A 19,415-nucleotide genomic window follows, 5' to 3' on the forward strand; every position below is an offset into this window, starting at 1 on the left:
TGGACTGAATTACCATCAGGGGGAGGAAAAAAAGATCTGATTACTTAAATTAGAAGATATTAAAGACATTAAGTTTCAATAAAGCACACAAACTGTCTGATCTTTGTTGGCGTTAATATATTATTCATTGCCTATTGTAAAGCATAAAGCAAAAGTAAAACGAGTTGTCAGTAAAAGCTTAATCACCATTGATATGAACTGCAGTAAAGACCTGGTTCATTAGTGGGCTGTTTGCTAAGGATGTAACAAATGCTAAATTGCAGTTCGTACTGCTGTTTAACATTTGGCTTACCTTGTGGTCTTTTTACCTGTTTCTCACATACTGTAATACCGATGGTTAGGAAATCTTTGCAGTATTCTCTATTTTCTTGGTGCTCAGTATTCCAAAATTAAAAACCTCATAGGAGAAAACAACCGTGTGTCACCAATTAGCAATATAAGTGCCATACTCCAAAGAACAGCGTATAGTGGCTTCATTTCAGAAAAACAACAACTAAATATTTTATCTCTTTTGAGCTAGTATTACTTCTAGCCAGCCTAGTGTAGATTCCTTCTATGTCTGCATTAAACTTAATCTAACATGTCCGCATTTTCCTTGTCTGTAAACTGGGGGTAGTGATCCTGACCACCTTTGTGAAGTGCTTTGGGATCTCTAGAAGAAAAGCACCAAGCAAGAGCGAGGTATCATTATGATCATTATTTTTATATCTATTTAGGGTTTGAGGCCACACTCATTGGTGTTGTAACTGGTGCAGATAATATCCCCACATCTTCATGACAGAAAATCTACAATTTGCTCCGTATGGACTTAATCAAAGCCCACTGAAGTCATTTGAAGTCTTTCCATTCAATTCAGCAGGCTTTATGGATCAAGCCCTAGATACTTTCCCCTTTTCTTTTAGTCATGGTAAAGAGTATTCTGTAATGGAGTTGCCATTGCTTCTCCATAAAACAGCCAACAGAAAGTGCTCATTCAGCAAGTGGTCACCACACTTTTTCCCTACCCCCACTGCCTAAATATGTTTTCTGTTACCTGAACTCCAAGGGGCAAGGAAAACAAGAAGTAATTCCTCACTCTGAGCATCTATTGTAGATCAATATAGGAAAGTGTTTTCAATAACCTTGTCCAATAATTGGGAGTTTTTAATTGCGTCAGTGACCAGAAAAGAAAATTATCTGCAACAGCAGGAAAATAGTAATTCTTCATCAGAAGAATGCAAATGGCTTAGTTCTTCTTACTAAGTTATTCAAAGGAAGACATGGTTGCTGCTGAGTAAACAATTAAAGCCTGAAATACTCTTCATTATTTTAATCAGTTTTTAACCTGTTTACAGGATTGTCTTCTTTCTGTTTTGATCATAATCGGATTCAAAACGCAGAGACCACTTGCTTGAGCCATTAATGTCTTTCCTTTAAAAGAGCTGGTTGTAAAGACTATCAGCACCTTGACGCAGTCCTAGATGACATCAAATGTAGTTAAACTATAAAATTTCCCTGGAAAGACCAATTCAGTAATGGAACATTGATTTACTATTACTGCCCAATTTTAACCTCCAAAATCCACAGTCAGATTCAGCAACAACAACAGATAAGTGTGGGTGCAGGATGACATTGAAGTTTGTTGCAATAAAATTCTATGGGTCTGTGCTGCTGATTCCCGTAACAAAGGGTCATTTTAATCATTCTGCAAGTTGTGGTGCATTAATCTGTATAATAGTTTGATAAAGAACATTTATTAATTCAGAAATATTTGGGTCAGGATGGGCTGTTTCCTACATTTTTACTGATATAATTGAGACCACATTGTAGAATTAATGGTGGAAGAAATAAGATATCCATGGACTGGAAAATGAAAATTATTTCTGTTAAAGAACTAAAGTCCTTGATATATCTTTTACAATTGCCTTCAATATATGTAGTAACTCTTGAGAAGGGGGAGGAAAATCAAAAGGTGGCAGTGGCTGCACTTCATGCTTTCTCGTTCAATTTCTGACGCTTAAAAGGGTTTTTTTTCCCTACCTGGGGAAGTATGAACTTTATACTGTTGTTATTTAATCTTTCCCTGACCAACTTGAGAAAGCAGTGACACAAATAAAGGGTAAAATGCATCTATGAGAAGAAAACTCACCAAACCTCTAAACCAAACTACTAACAAATGATTAGGTCTTTATGGAGGAGAGCTAGGGGAATTTCTGGGTTTTGTCTACTACATCCTCAGATATCTACTTTTGGGACATATTACTCAGGGAGTTACTCAATATGCTAGATACCCCCAAATGCTTTACAGAAATAGGTTACCCAAAGAGACCTCAGTGGCAGGTGGTTTTGGAGCAGTAAATCCGTAATCTACCAGTCAAGAAGACTGTATCCACACTTATCTAAGTGTTCTGAACCTATGAGGTGTCATGCACCCTCAGCTCTGATTGAAGTCAGAGGTAGTGGAGGGTGAAAAGCAAGGGTGTAAGACAAGACCACTAGTTAGACAGACATTATGAATTTGAAAGGTATCAGGGAGAAGAAATGTACTGGAAACTGGGGTTGAAATTCAGGCTCCACTGAAGTTATTGGATGTTTTCCAATTGACTTCAACTGAACCAGAATTTCACCCTGGGTTCTTGCAGTTGATTCAAGCAGAGCAAACTGTTATTTTGCTTGGTCAGAAACCATGCCTTGTTTGCTAGTTTATGGCCATTAGATTTTGGAAAATGCATATAGTCATAAAGATATTTAGTTATGATAAGACTTGATGACACAGAGTAAATATGTCATCTTTGTAAAAGCAATATGAATGGCAGATGTTATGATTTGGATTTAAATATTATTTCGGAGAATTTTTGTTGTTGCAAGGAATAACGAAAAAAACAACAACCCAGAAATAGATGTTAAGTCTGAAATGAATTCAAAGCTTTTCAACCTAGTCCTGTTCTAAAGTATCACTGGGAATAAGTGTGATGTTAATGACATATGGCAACAACATCACCTATATCTGAAATATGAATGAAAGCAAGGATGCACTTGGGGTCTATTCAGTCATGTGGAATATGTAAATCAGATTTCCATCCACACGCAGAGCTAAGTTTAGCTGGCCTTGATTGACCAGCATCCACCAATTTGCAGTGGTTTATGAAAGGTCTAAAACCCAAATTATAATTATAGTATGAACTGGTAAGATGGGGAACAAAAACATTGGCTGGGATTTTCAAAGTTGATGTGGTGGCAGGAGTAAGGTGAGCTAATGCCATTGAATTCCAGTGGAGATCGGTCCCCTGTGACTCCTTTGAAAATCTCACTCTTCATCTTAAAGGGTGGCTGGAAGCATATACTTCCCTTTATATAAATATACTGATGTCTGTGGACCATCAGTCAGTAAAAACTCCCTGCCCTCCCAAATACCCAAAGGAGCTGGACCTGAGGTTAGGAGGCAGGCAAATGGAACTGACTATGGAGAGGTGGATGTGTATGTATTGAAGCCAGTTGCCAAGCTGCTTTCAACTTTCCCTGCCTGCCTGCTATATAACCAAGCTTTCTTTCAGTGGTCTTTTTCATCCACTGCTGGGAGTGACTTTATCCTGGTTTACCCCTCCTCAGCCCCCTCTTGCCCATGAAACTCCACTCTGAGATGAAGCTAGGAAGGGAGAGAGAAATAGCAGTGGCTGATGAAAGCATCTCTGGGAGCAGAGCTGTGGAAAGGCTGGTCTCGGGGGAGTGATAGAAAGCTCAGAGGCTGGCATCACTGCATGTACATATTTTTGGGGGTGAAATGCTTCTTAGAATCCCACTAGCAGATGCCTTGGGAGCATATGGCATCATGAAAGAATACCTCCCTCAGCAGATCTCTGAGCTGCTGCTGTTAGAAGCAACAGTAGCCAGAGCTAATGTTCAGGCAGCCTCTGCTCCCTCTCCTGTTGCTGGTACTGACTCTGCCTAATCCTGTCACGTGTGAAGCAATCAGATGGTGAGGCATTTTTCTTAAAAAAGGAGAGTGGCCCTCAAAACCAACTAGATAAAAGCATCATTAATAGGCCAAGATTTGTCTATTACCCACTGCAGCCCTCACTTTTACACAAGTGAGGGTCACCTGAAAATTATTCTGGATGCACATTAAATAAAAGATAATGTGCAGAAATCACTACAGTTGTTTCTAAGATTACAGTACAACAGTGTCATTTTACAGCAGTGTCATTTTCAAGGATCCAAACACCTTCAAATGCTTGGGAAGTTCATTTTCAGCTCCATTACACTAGTTTTTATGCTGTTGTAACTCCACTGAAATGAATAACATTACACCAACATAAAGCTAGTGCAATACGATGGGTCTGAACTCTACATCTGGTCGCTATATTGATCTCTGTAACCGAGCAGAGCAAAGCCCAGTATCCAAACACCCTCAACCTTTAAGGAAGTTTGTATCCAAATTTTGCATCGTGGGCCCATTTCTAATTTTAACCCATTTGAGATTCAAAATTTTAATGAACTGGCATGTTCAGATAATCAATGTTAACAAACTTTGTTTTAGTAGTGAGTTAAGTTTAAGTCATGTCCCAGAGAAAGGAGTGGTTGCTTGTTCTGTGTGTTTTTGGATTGTTTGCTGCATAATTAGGAAATACTTGTTCCATTTGAGGGATGGCAGAGAGAAATGCCATCTAAGTTGCAGTGTAATACTGAAAAAGTTGGTTCAGCTAGAGCTTCCCTGACTAAGCATACTTTTAAAATGAAAATATATACTAGAAATTACATTTTAATCTCTTTGCTACTGATCTGTTACTTTCCTCTAGAGACTTGCCTCCTACACTTAACAAAGTAGTGAAAACTTACCCATTTTGTTCGTTTTGTCTGTGAGCAGAAAAACTCAAAATAACTATGTGACCTTGGAAGAATATAAGGTTGGAGACTGAGTCTGTTGCTTTTACTTTAAAAAAGAGCACTGGATAAGTTTCATGGGTGAAAAATGAGGGGATACTCTTAGCAGTCATCACTTGTCAAGCAGGAAAACTTCAGGCTATTTTTAAATGAGTCAAATTAGTATTTGCTTAATGTCAGTATATCCAATGTGATAAAAGATATTGAATAAGCATTTGGCTATTTAAATAAGTAATTAATCAGTGGTTTTACCAGGTTCGCTTTATTTCATTTATTAGTTAACATACAAACATGAGCTAGTATTTAATCTTACTGCCAACTACCCTGATGTATATTTTGGCTTTGTTCATCAGAGCAAATATTTAATGGGGTAAAGGAGGTTTACATTTTGAAAGGCAGGCTATACAGTTTATGTCTCCATTGAGTATGTTAAGTTCTGGTGCTTAACTGTTGTGATGGAAAGTGGTCTGGGTGTCAGGACTCCAGAGTTCAGTTCCTGGCTCTTTCATTAAAGTGCTGTGTGACCTTGAACAAGTTGTTTAGAGGTTGATTTTAGTGATGATGAGCTTCTGAAACTTTTAGTGACGTCAGTTGGAATTGTGGGTAATAAATGCATCAAGAAGCTGTGCCCTTAAACTTTCTCTGCCTGCTTTTACTCATTTGTAAAATAAATTGAATTATACCTCCCTCCCTGGGTGTGTATGTTTGAGATTAATTATTTGTAAAGTTCTTGGAGAGCCTCACATGAAAGCTGTTATAGAAATCCAATGGACTATTTTGTGAATATGGATGATGATATTTGTTTGTGTTCTAAACTCTTCGTAATACTGAATGGTGCTAGAAAGACAGTGTTTGCGTTTTAGAAAGTCCCCCTGAAAAATTAAACCTAGGTAATGAAGCCTGAGTTTCACAGGCTGGGATTTTTTTTCCAATTATGTCTTATTTTCGAATTCCTGCCTCGAAGAGAAGTTCATTTGCTTTATTGGGATTCACTGTATTAAGTTGGAGGTCACAGTACGGCTGTTGCATACATATAAAAAATTATTATGCAACAAATTGTCTTTATTTTTCAGAGAAAGAGTGTAATGCATTGTAGGAATTAATTCTGTGGGGTTTTATTAGCATGGACAATGATATCAGGCACTGAAAATTGATCTAGTTGACCCATGTTTATAATCTGAGCAGTGCAATTGCAATTTAGTATCTTACCTTAACAGGAAAGGCCAAAAGTTTAAGGATGGCAAGAACTGAGATTTAGTGATGCTGACAAGCACCATGAAATGAGCATAAATGGTATTTTGATAGTTCCTGGCCCTGAATTAAGTTTTCCCATTAAACTATCAATAAGTCACATTAATATTGTTTACAGTTATCTTTCTGTTCTCTCTCTCTCTCTCTCTCTCTTTCCCCCCCCTACAGCTACTTAAGGAGATAGTTAGGAAACGCAGAAGCATTCGTTTTGGGAGAGAAGTTGAATTAAAGCCATACATTGCAGCTCACTTTGAAGTTCTTCCTACTGAGTTCACCCTGGGGGATAAAAAGCAGTATGGTGGCTTTGAGAATAAGCAACTCCAAAGCGGTCAAGAATATGTCTTCTTTGTTCTGGCTGTAATGGAGCACTCTGAATCTGTAAGTGGGCTGCATGTTTTTGCTGCTGTTGTTTTTATTCCTAAGTTTATCTTTACTCATTTCTTATAGTATTTGTTCACACGATCACTTTTCTGCCCACTCACATAAGGTCAGTTACCTACAGGGTATGACAGTGCTTTTCAAAATTCAGTGTCTTTCCTTGCTTATTTACAGTGATCTTTCGGGCTAGAAGGTAATCGTTCTGCATGCATTTCAGTGTATTATTTGCTTCTGTAACTGAAGGGTAAAGATCACCTTATATTAGCACTATTCTGATCCTTTGCAAATTACAGGCCTTGCTTCATGACATCCGTGATGCAACTACTGAGGCATGAGCTTCACAGCAATATCTTTCACAGAGAAAAAAAAAATGTTCCTTTCTTGCCTGGGGACTACCATTGAGACAATAGTGTTTGTTACCAAAAATCTTTGGAAAGATCTATTTAATCAGAGACGTGCACAGCTAGCTTCTTCAATTATAGTAATTTGCTACCAACTTTATCAGTGAAATGTAAGAAAGTTAGAAAATAATGCAATAATAAGGAGAATTCCTGAGGTGATTTAAATAATGAGTTGTCTCTTCCCATTATGTAATTCATCCTATTCTTATGCCTCTTTATGCTTGAGTTGTTTTAGCTGCAAATAAAACAGTAAAAAAATAATTAAACAAAGATAGAAATAGGGTTGTGGAAAGATGCTGCTTCATACATTAACATTTGAACATGCAATATGTTGTATGTATGGTGTCTTTCTAATTGATTCCTAAGCCTGACAGATACATTTGCTGGGCTTAGCCAGCTGAACCTACTGTCTCAGTAATCTAAAGTCTAGTCAAAGACCTCCAGTGTCTGGCAATGCCTTAAATGTGTGGAGAGTTTATTTAGTTGAAAAGAAGGAAGACGTTTTAGTTAGTCTACTTACCACTTGTGGCTTCATTTGAAAATGAACAACTGCTTTAAGGACGTTCTGATATAGAACAAAAGGTTTCCTTTTCCTCTTTCTGTCTTACAGTGATTGCAAAGACTGTGTCAATGGAATGGAAAATCTGTTCATTAATAAAATCCTACACACCATTGAAAAGTTAACCAAAAAAGTGACTAAATGATGATTTACAGCTGGTGATAGAAGAGCCAGTGGCCTTGTGAATTAAGCATAGCCTTCATGTCATTATATCTTAAAGCTGAAAAATAGGGCAGAAAGGTTTAGGTAGAAAGTTAGATATTTGAAAAGCTATACTCACAAATTACCCATACTAAGATTCAATCTTTTCTTTGCAAAGTTTTGCTCCTTCTGTAATTTTATATATTAACTAAGGCTGTAATGTCTAACATTATTGATTTTGGGACCATGACTGCCTTAAAGATAAATGAACACAAAAAGGTTTGGTTTGGATGTTTACAACTTAAAAATCTAATGTAACAGAATTTATCTGTGGTCTGCGTAGTTGCACAGGCCTTAGAAGGAGGGCTCAATGGCAAATTAAGCTTGGGAAAAGTTTGTTTTGTCATGGTACCCAGAATCTGTAACAGGATTTTGTAGTTATGGCGAAGGAAGAGAGTTCAGATAAATGAGCATCTACATCCCATGCTCCATTGCTCTCGGTTCTAAACACATCGGTTCTGGAGTTAGAATCTTGCACTCTAGTAGAGTATTTCTTCTGCACAGGCAGAATACTTTCTACGCAGCATTTCTCCTGCACAGAACTCTAAGCATTTACAAGTGATCAGCAAATAGATTTGTCTTAAAAATCTAAGAGTATTAACAATGCCTATAGGTAAAAGTAGACATCAAGGATTTCATATCTCTTCTTTGGTTCAGCCTATTCCCATGGGGTAGTTTGTTATCACATTTTGGCTTCAGCATTTGGTTCTACTTGCTCAGGAAAGAGAGGCTGAAGGCAAAGTAATATTTCAGTAGCAGAATCTCCTGAATCTTCAATTAACATTGAAGCAGAAAAATACCTAGGTCAAGGTTCCTTTAAGCAGGATGATGGAACGCAGATGATTAAGCAACTCTTCATACCTTAGAAGAAAACTTGTTATAAAAAACAACAGCAAATGGTACATGATTTGTGCTTGCTTGTCCCACAGACAATCATTGTCATTTTTTCATATTGTCAGTTTCTAAATGTTTTTATTCATATTAACCCATTTATTCACTTATATGATAAGACAATTGAACATATCATCATTGGTCAGTACTGCGTAATCATTTTTTTATCGCAGCTGGAAAACTATTTAAAGCAATTTTCAGATGTAACCACATCTGCATTCAAACTTTTCTGAGCCACAAAATTAGTAATTATCTAATCCAAAGTGAAAACTTCTTTCTTTATGGTGTCATTTTAAGGCCTGCATCACATATAAAGTTGCCATCAAGTTGCCTCCTCCTTACTTCATTAGCGCTGACACCCTGATGTGACTCTACTCACAGTTTGGTTAAGCAGAGCTTCCAAATGAATGGAATATTCCATAAAGTGGCCTGTCAGGAACTGAAATGACACAACTAACATGACTGGAAAAAGCACAGCCTTCAGCCACTCTAGCTTAGTCTGGCAAAAACTGAGTTCTCGTCCTCTACTCAGTATTCATCCATCTTCCCCTCTTCTCCCTTACCCTTGACAACTCCATATCCTTGCTCTGCTACAGGCTCTGAATTTATCTGTGACTCCTCTCTATCTCTTTTGACCATAGTAGACCTCTGTCTCTACTATATCTTCATAATCTGTCCATTTCTCTCCATTTTCTTTGCTTAAACCGTTATCCAGCTTTCATCATATCTCAGCTACATTGCTTCCAAAGTCATCTAGCTTTTCTTCCACTCTATGTCCAGCCTCTGTTCATAGTCTCTCCCTTTGCCTTCAAGTCCCTAAGCCACTTAGTGCCTATCTAGCTCTCTGTTATTGCCTCTCTGCACTCTCCACTTTGTCCCATGGTTTCTTACCAAGCTGCATGCGACTATTGCCCGAGGGCCAACAAATCCCTATATTTAACCCTGCCTTCCCGACTGTCCACTATAAGCCTGTCCTCTACTCTTTCAGTTCTTTCACACCTCTTCCAGGAAGCGTTTAAACTCTTGTTCCCTCTTCCCTTCCCAGCAGTGCAAACAAAACAAAGTGAACAAACAAATCATATATTGTACTTTGCTAGTCAGTCATTTTCTTTTGTTACATCATCTCCCCAGTTCTTCATCATGACATTGCTCACTGAGATTGTGAAATCCTCTGGGCAGAGACCATATCTCCTCATTTCTTTCTATACACGTATCACACTTTTGATACAATATAAATAAAATAGTAATAATAATAAATTATTTACATTTGAATCTATATAGTGTAGGATTTGAAGAATAACCACGGGTGTTATAATGCCATTATATTCCGTGTACATTTATTTAGTTCTAGCACAGTTATTTCTCATGCTCATTACTTTATTGTTGAATAGGATCTTATTTTCTTACAGACCATGTATGCAACCAGCCCATATTCTGATCCTGTTGTGTCAATGGATCTTGATCCCCAGCCAATTACAGATGAAGAAGAAGGCTTGATTTGGGTTGTAGGACCAGTTCTCGCAGTGGTGTTTATCATCTGCATTGTTATAGCTATACTTCTTTATAAAAGGTAAGTTTACCAAATAGTTCTTTTTAAACTAAGGTGACTTTTAGATATTTTGACCATTTTAAGATACAGTGACATCAGATAAAAAGTTGTTGTGCCATACTCTGCATACAGGTCTGTTGCATCTTACGTGCATTTAACCGCGAAACGGAACCCCAGCATAAGATGCCACAGACCTATATTAGATGTCATCCTATGGATTCTTGCTATATTTTTAAAAGAAATTTTGTTTAGTTTGTATGGAACTGAAAAGTTACTTTGAGTTTTCCCTATAGTTATAGTAATTTGGTTTCACTCTTTTGCTGATGACACTGTATTGCCATTTGTGGTATTAAACATGTTTTTTGTATTTTACATATATATGTACATTACTGTATGTGTACACGTGTATCCATATAATCATTTCTTATATAGGTGCTTATTATCCCTCACCCCATCCTGTTTTTTCACAGTTGCTATCTGGTCACCCTGTGTATGTTACATCACACTGCACAAGAGACAGATCTAGGTTTTGCCGTTATTTGAGGGTCAGAGTCTCCACTGTCTTATACCTTGTTCAGTCTTTACACCTGTACAAAGTGCAGGCAAAGTCTGCATACAGTACTATCATTTAAGCTTCTTAGCCTTTTACACCTACTTTGCACAAATGTCAGTGACTACACAATGTGCAAGGTGGAGAAGAGGAAGACTCAAGATGGTCAGAAGCCCAAATTCAAAGTTTTACTCTTTGATTTTTTTCTTTACCCAAAACAGTTTTGAAAGTATATCGGTAATGTATAATTGTTAGTGACTGAGCCATCATTAAACCTCAGATATGTCTGACTAAAACTACCCATGAAAATCTGAGGAAGCAGTAAGTACTCCACATTTAATGAAAATATTTTCTGCAAAGCAATAGGATTGTAAATGTACCTATTTCTGATGAAGAAAAAAAATCGTCATAAGCCTCAAACATCCCCAAAGGTCTGCCGTCTAAAACAGCTGAAGGTGAATGCAGAGGCCTTCAGGTTTCTGAAAGAGAAATACTCTGTTCAGTGTAAAGAACAGTCCTGAGGCAACCTCTGTTTTGGAATCAAAACAGACACATATTTATAAAGATGCCCGTTACGATCATAATCATATAGCAGCACAGAAATCATTCTGTTTCTTGCAGATGTTATGCCTCATGAAAGTTTCTGTTAGTACCTACCGTCTGAGCCCCTCCTTGTGGCAATCAGTCATTATAAAAACTGGTAATTGGAAACAGGCTGGAAGTGAAATACTCAATTCATGTTACTACTTCAGTTATCTCAAATACAATACCTTCAAAGCTACTAAAACAAACAAAACAAACCCCACCAAAATATAAGGCAGATCCATACCTACCCTGAGAATATTGATTATACCCATAATTACGTCCTTCACAGTGTGTTGCCAAAAAGCTGTAGCCACATGAGCAGGTAAAAATTTTTTGGTCAAGAGTGCGAAGGGAATCCCATATTCAGGATATAGAAGGCACGTTTTGCATCTTTTATTTACTAGTAGCACTAGAGATGTTTGGGAGAATACCCATCTATATTTTTTAGAATTCAAGGAATTGTCTACATGTAATTATGTACCAGTTTAACAAAATTAATATGAGATATTGCCACATTTAAATTGGTGCAACTCCCTATTGTGGATGCAGCTGTATCAATATGTAAGTGTTTATCTCGGCTTGTTTCTGTGAGTTTGCAGATTTAGGTTAAACTGATACAAGCCAGGTTTAAACTGATGCTTAGAGTGCCCCCAGACAGAATTGCACCAGTTTAGCAAAATCAGTATAAAATCATACCCGCATTGGTTCATATTGATTCAACTCTGTGCATAAACCTGGCCTAATAAGGGAGGTTATCAGATGGTGCAGAAAGGATGATGTGGAATGCTCATTGTTAACAAAGTAGGAGCTTCATTCACTTGTGGAATTCTATTGCAAACACTGATGCTTCAGATGTTTTTTTGGTAGAGTAATGTAGAAATGCTTATCCAGATGAACAGGCAGAACTCAGGTTGTGGGTCCCAACTGGTGTAGGGGGGGAAGTGTGACCAAAGGGGGCTTAATGGACACAAAATGCTCACATCCCTTGCTTCACTGAAAGGGCTTGGATCCATTTTTTGGCATGAGTAGCTGTCCAGCTCGCCAAAGACAAAGTTAGGTAGGTTATCCCAAACAGATGCCAATCAAACTCCTTTATGTCAAATCAACGTATATTCTCGGCATTTTTGACAGTTTTTCCCCAAAAAAAAACATTTTAGAAATGTGTTAAGAGTTTTAAAACATTTTTATTGGAGTTTTGTTCCATATCCCTTTTCTTGTTAAAACAGGCTGTCTGGCTTTGTAGCTCTGGGCCAAATTCAGAGGTAGTGAATATGGATTGTGTAAATTAAGCTTACAACCATTTACAGACATATAAAGTAATGTAAACTGGGTTTGAGCTAAATCAAGAGGTAAATTAAATTAGGATATAACATTTGTGTGGATATATTGGATGTATTAAAAAAAAGGAATACATGCATGGGTTTGCTTTTAAAAAGTGCTTTGAACCTATTGAAAACATGGAAGAATGTATAAATTCTTTGATGAAGAAGAAGAGCCCAGTGACTTTGATATCTGTAAGGAAGAACATATAAGATATCATTTAGTAGTTGGGATGTTAAGGAACTTTCAGAAAAAAGCATAGTTAACGTCTGAGCTAATCCTGGAGCAGGGAGTAGAACTGTCTCAGAAGTCTGAAATGGTAAAACATCATATTACCCAGTAAAAAAGTAGCAAACCAAAAATGATTATGGCAAAAAGGGAAGCAGTATTCAGGGAGGGGAAGTGCAGGGGTATACGCACCATGTCTGTTGAAGGAAAGGAACCAAGGAGGTATCTTAAACAGGGGTGAGTCTTGCCTCTTTTCTAGGATTTTTGAGCAGAGACAGCTTTAGGAACAGACATGTACTGCTAATTTCAAGATTACTGTTATTAAATTTTCATGTTATGTAGGGGCAGTGGTGACTGACTTATAAAAAGACGAATAAAGAAATCAGCCCTAGCCCTCAGTTGGAGGAGGCCTGGGTAGTGTAGATAAGTGGTCTGGGTCAATGCAAAGCTTTTACTACCTACAAAGGCAAGGAGTATGTGTCTGATACCTCTGTTATTTGTGAGGCTGTTGCAAATAGCTTTCCAGATTGAACCAAAGCCACTGAGATGGGCCTCATGTAACGTAAAGAGGAATGGAACAGTGTTTGTCATAAGTGGCGTGCTGAAAGGATGTGAGGCTGAGAGGTGCCAAATCTGAGAGATTTTAGGCTTTCTTCTTCAGCTGTGAGAGTGCAGGCTAAATGTCATCCAAGCTTAAATCAAGAGGATTAGTACTTCTAAAAATGAATGGGAAAAATATTGGACCGCACCCTCTTTCACTGAACATAGTTGCATTCTGAGATCCTTCATGCTTAAGACTGATTGAGGTACTCAGTACAGAAGTAAGAGTTTTTTGTCTTAAATTGGTCGTAAACCCAGCTGAATTATGATGTGATAATAGAAACAGTGGTACTCACTCCACACTCTTAATGAAGGGAAAGAATCATGCTGAGAAAGCTTCCTTAAACATTCTGAACAGACATTCCCGTCTTTAGGATTTAGTAGTCTAAGTGAATTAACTGAACAAAACTCTTTTTTTCCCCTTGCTTTTCTTGCTATACTCTTGCCCTTAAGAACACTGTTTTTTGTTGATTCAGACAAAAGAGAAGCAGGTAATATATACTCAGAGAAAATCAGAACTGTATCCAAAATTTTCCAAGAATTCTATATATTTAAATAACATGACAACATGAAGATAAAAATCATACTAATCTATTTTATCTGGCCTCTGCGTGTGTTGCATCATCTTAGATTCACTTATTCACCATTGGCTATATTTTGTGTCCATTAAGCCCCTTTTGGTCACACTCTCCCCCCTCCCAATGTCAAATTCTTTGTTAAATTCAGTGTGAATTTCAGCAATTAATGTAGGGGAATCCAGAGGAAACTAAATTGATGAAAGATACATGTATGAGTGGAAGGGGTACGTTATACAACTTTAAACTCTCCTTATACTCATTCATAGCCATACCACAGCCCAACTTGTGCAACAACACAGGGCAGTATGGGAGCATAAGACACCTTACATCAGTGAGTCAGCTACCCACATAAGTGAGGAAGGGGAAGCATTCTTCACGCTGCCAGTCCTGTGCAGGTGGACAGAGAATGGATAGAGTCTTGGCTTTGCCTCCAGCAATGCACCAAGCAGCATAGCTCTGCCAGAGCACTGGAGGATAAACATTGCGTCAGGTATAGGCTTGGTACAAAATACGTCTCCCCCAGAGCAGGAGGATAACTGATGGGCAGACTGCAACTCTGAGAGTCACAGCTTATCACCCAGGGTGGTGTTAGGGCAGTGCAATAACATGCCGCCTCACATGCAGGGCACTTGTTAAAGCTACAAGATAGCCCTTAGATTCACTTGTAAATTTGGCCATATGAATTTAACAGCACATGTCTTACAGGGAGAGGAAAATGTTAATTAATAAATGTTAGAAATCTCTAAAAATTACCCAACGTCTCAGTATTTGCCAGGGCTAGAAAGAAATTATGTATTCCGCTGAAATATGAACTTTCACTGGTGTTAAATTCCCTTGTCTGTTTTCTGTGTTTCTGGAAGCTTATGAGATACCTAACTTTAAACCCACCATGGATGCAAGGCTAGATGTTTCTCATCCTGGAACTCGCTTTAATCAGTGTTGTTTCTGGGAGACATTCCATGTTTAGGAGACAGAAAGAAACATTTCTTTGGCAGGTTGAATTTTGTTTAAATGCAGCTATGTGAGTCTGCTCAGAGGCTTGGAATGACAATTTAAATCCTTTTGAACCCAGTGGAGTTTTGCCAGAACAAGTAAGGACTGAATAAAAACTTAGCAAGGAGCTCTGGATTTGTGCCACAGTAACTTGATTCTAAGGAAAAAATGGAGAGACTCTAAAAAAAGAAAAAGATCTGTGATGTTGCAGGGCATTATAAAGATTTTAGTACCCACTGTAAGTAATAGGGTCATTGCAGCTTCCAAGCAATAAAACCTTTGTAGCTCCCCACATTATCATGATGATACACTGTATTTTTGGTATTTGGGAATAGTTTCAATTATGTGACCTGTTGATAGCAAGTAATAAAGTCTTTTTCCAGTTCCACCCATTTTTATAGTCATGCACTATAGATCTAAGATGAGCTATTTCTTTTAAAGCAAAAAAGAGTATTTAATATTTTATTGGAGAAAGATTTAGGATTACCTTACTTGTCAAGAGACCTTTTAAAAATAATTTCTGACATTTTATTACCTAGTTGCATAAAACTGGATAAAAATCTTTTGTAATTTAGTGCAAGTCTTAGTTACTCTATAGGAATATCTCATCCATTTAGCCTTCTCTTAATGAAAGAAGTGTTACACTAAACTTCCCTGTACCCAGGTTAGATGAAAGTCTTTTCTCTAGCTTGTAAGTAAAATTCAAAAATATATCAAGCATCTGCAACCTCCTGGGATGTAATTGATTGTGGGATTATTTTGTAGGTGCTGACCAAAAGGGAATGTGATATTAATACAAAAAATATTTTCTTCAGCAGCAAAAGACTCTTTGAACTTAACCTTTTGTCCTCCATTTATTCCATGATTAGAAGGCATTAAATGTTTTGATGAGCTGTCATTTTGTAATTTATGTAAGTTATGTGTCCTCATTGTAAAACACCATTTCTTGAATCTCCTGTTGTCATGGTTACTCTTCTTGCCATTGGCCAACTAACATTTAACCTTTTTTCCCCTCTTTGCTGCGTTAAAATGGAGCAGTAAACCTGACAGGTGAGAAGTGAAGAATAATTGCCCTCCATTTACACCAAAAAAGAAAAAAAAGAGAAAAAAGTACAGACAGTTCATCACGATGATGATTTAAAACAGAATTTTTGTCAGTCTAAATTATCATGGACAGATACATATAAAATATAAAGACAGCCTGATAGTGCTCTAGATATTTTATAGCGTTTACAACAGTGCGAAGGCATTTATAGCAGTGTTTCATCTTTTAACTAAAAAAAGTGTTGTTGTTGTTTTCCCATATCTTATGTTTTCCTCAGTTACAATTTCAGGTGATAGTGCAAATCAATTTATGAGAGTTCTTTAGTCAAGTTTAAAATGGTGTTCATGTCTCAAAATGGAGCTTCAGAAGAATTGGGAAATTATGTACTGCAATGGGTTAATGAACTTTTAACAACCTGGATGCAATCCTGACTTACAGTAGGCCACAAGTAAAAATAAAATGATGATCTCATCCTATTCCTTAGAGGGTAGTTCTCCACATCATAAATTCTTTTGAATCCACACAATCTGATGCAATTACTGTACCATTCTCTGGTCTAGAGAGAGACAAAATTAGAATAACTCTAATTAAAACAAACAAAAATACATTGTTCTACGGTAAGTGCCCCAAACGCTGCAGTTTTAGCATTACTGTAGCATTTGAGGCTATTTATGTTTACTCTAACATTTGAAGCTATTGTAGGATACTATAGTGCTTTTTAATATAGAAACGGGGGTTGTGCAGGTCAAAGCTGATATACAGTAGCCGAGCTATATGTGGAAAAATGCAAATTATGTCTGCCTCTAGGCAGTTCTCGTAGTCCTTCACTTTTAAGAGCACCAGATATAAATAAAAATTCTTCCTAACAATTGAAAGAAAATGGAATACACATATCAATGTAAAAACATTAATGGATTTGGTACTAAATTTGGATAAATATTTATCCACAGTTTTGTATATGTAATGAATTAACAGTTCAGCCACCCAAATTTGTAGATTTAGATCATTAACAAAATGTCTTGCTACCCATTTTATACACTCAATTTCCATTTGCTCTTGCAGATAAAGGTTTTGTATGTTAAAAAAAATAAAAAGAAAAAATGCCTTTTGAAGCTGGATTGAGGTCCTCTAAGAAATTTAGCCCAGTGACATTTACTTAACTGAATTTTCATGAAAATCTGTTTTACCGCCTTTTTCGATGAAAGTATCTCTTTTTTTTTAATGAAACTGCATGTCTAAAAGTACTAGAAGTGAGGGCTTGGCAGCCATGGAATTCTTCTGGAAGCATATAGTGGTGTGGTTATAGAGTAGAATGTTCTGTATCTGCTCACTGAAGGCCTTGCATAGCACCATTTGTTTTAAATTTTGGATGGCATGTAAATGTTTCACTGATGGTCACCAAACACTTTATTAAATAAATGAAAGGTGTAGAACTTGTGGAGTTTGGGACCTTTTACATTAATTCCTAGGACCTCAGTTTTGACACCCAGGCTTATTGTCCATCTGTCCAGGATTTTAGAATGGCACACATCACCATGGCCTCTGAACTATGCTGACTAGTGCCAACTTGTAAATAGACCCACTGATTTCATGAACCAAAATGTGCAGTAGTGTGGATCCCTGTGCAGCTTTTTATTTCATAAAGTTTTAAGGTGATTTCACTGGGGCTACTCACTGAGTGAGGTACTACTAATTGATGACATCCTGGCAAAATGTCCATGGACTTCACTTGTGCCAGCTTTTCTCCCAGTATGATTAAGGATGGCAGAATCTGACTTTATAATTTTATCTCTGACACTGATCTGTGGTCTGTTTGGTTGAACCTGACAAGAATTCAAGAAAACTGATTCCTTCACAGTCCTAGAAGTCTATTCACGGGAACTGTTTCCCTGCAAGTTACCTTTCTTTAGGTCTGTAGGAGGTTAACTGGGGCTCAATCAATTTTGTGGGGCTTGTAGTACATAGAGAGCACTTTGATACTCAGCCAGCTTGACCAGCAGAAGGACCAATAAGTGGCAAAACAAACCATTTAGGACTCAGGTACCAGATTACAAGGTTTGGAATAAATCACCTTGAAGCTGGCACAACTTTCCAGTGTCAGCGCAGTATATGGTTATGCCAGGCTCTGTGGGTTGGCAGGGGCTAAGATTAATTTGGGAATAATACATTCAACCTCTAGAGAAAGCACTGACTCACATTCCTGTCAAGTGACTCCTTGTTATCAACAAAGCTGTGGGTCCAGAGTGAGCAAAAACTCCTCAGGATTGCCATACCTGTTGCCTTTGTGGCTGAGGGGAGTGACATAGAAGAATGAGGGGTAGACTGAAGGAATCGCTTCTTCATCCTTCTCAAAACAATTTTAAAAAACCAGTTTCTTGTACCATCACTGAAGGGAGGAGCAGCCATGCTAAGGGTTTATCTGGAGTATAAATTCAAGAGTCTTGCATTAAAATTCTGGAATTATTTGATTTTCACAATCTGATCTTGGAAGTCTTCTGCATATCGAACTTCCACCGAAGTTAACAGAGGTTCCATACTTCAAGAGCTTGTGATATTAAGACACAATTTGCACAGCATATTAAGGCAACCAGAGGGGAAATTTGGTCTTGCTGAACAAATTGTGTATCTTCAATATTAAAGACAAGCAGAAGAAATTGCCCACTATCATCTAAAATAGAGCTAACCATAGTCCATAGCTAAAATTGACAAGATTCCTTCCTACCCCATCACTCTTCTCTTTCCCATCACATCATGTCCTAATCAGTGTTACCACTCACTGCTCTGCCTGTAATACCTGGACAGAGAAGAAGTGAATTTAAACTGTTTTAAGAGGGAACAGAGCAGGTTCATATAAGTTTTAGTGCCATCCAGGAGAACTAATCAGGAAAATGGCCCAAGAGTGTGATGTCAAATAAAATGCAGGACACTTGAGAAAGGTATAGCTGTACTAACTCTTATGCCCACCTCTCCTCCCTTACTTGAAATTTGGCTTTTTGCCACCTTCAACCTCACTACTTCTAAAAAAAAAAAAAAAAAAAAAACGGAATGAAAATGCAAATCAGTAGGTATTCTGGAACCCAATACAGTTCTCCTTGGCTGACCTCAGAGAATGGAACTCTCAGACAGTATGAGCCCATTCTGACATAAGACCCATAAGAGCTAAAAAGCATAAAGATGCCACATTTCTGAGGCAAATGGGGCCTACAGGGCTTTTTCTGTCTCTTCTGCCCATTGCATTTACGGAGGGTTTTTCAGGAGCATTAAAATTCCATTGAAAGTTAATGACAGTTAGGTACCTAACTCCCATAGGCACTTTTTGTAAACCCTACCTCTAATTTGATCAAAAGCACTTAAATTGAATAGGGGCTCTTTGATCCTGGAAAGGATTGGGGCCATGGGTGTTCTGTGACTCACCCTGTTACAGAA

At 37.6% G+C, this 19,415-nt stretch overlaps 1 protein-coding gene across 45 annotated transcripts in view; it reads left to right on the forward strand.

Annotated features, from left to right (window-relative positions):
- Window positions 1-19,415, forward strand: part of PTPRD (protein tyrosine phosphatase receptor type D) — a 1,732,597-nt gene that overhangs the window by 1,600,608 nt on the left and 112,574 nt on the right. For 22 of the 45 annotated variants that reach the window (XM_050942985.1, XM_050942995.1, XM_050942996.1 and 19 more), the window contains 3 exons: window positions 6,280-6,489; window positions 9,951-10,111; window positions 15,980-15,994. In XM_050942985.1, the coding sequence (XP_050798942.1) occupies window positions 6,280-6,489; window positions 9,951-10,111; window positions 15,980-15,994 (386 nt within the window). The remainder of the gene's footprint in view (window positions 1-6,279; window positions 6,490-9,950; window positions 10,112-15,979; window positions 15,995-19,415) is intronic. The other 23 variants (XM_050942999.1, XM_050943018.1, XM_050943011.1 and 20 more) reach the window with 2 other exon arrangements.

Source organism: Gopherus flavomarginatus, chromosome 3 (genome assembly GCF_025201925.1).
Source record: "Gopherus flavomarginatus isolate rGopFla2 chromosome 3, rGopFla2.mat.asm, whole genome shotgun sequence".
In the NCBI taxonomy this organism is placed as follows: Eukaryota; Metazoa; Chordata; order Testudines; family Testudinidae; genus Gopherus; species Gopherus flavomarginatus.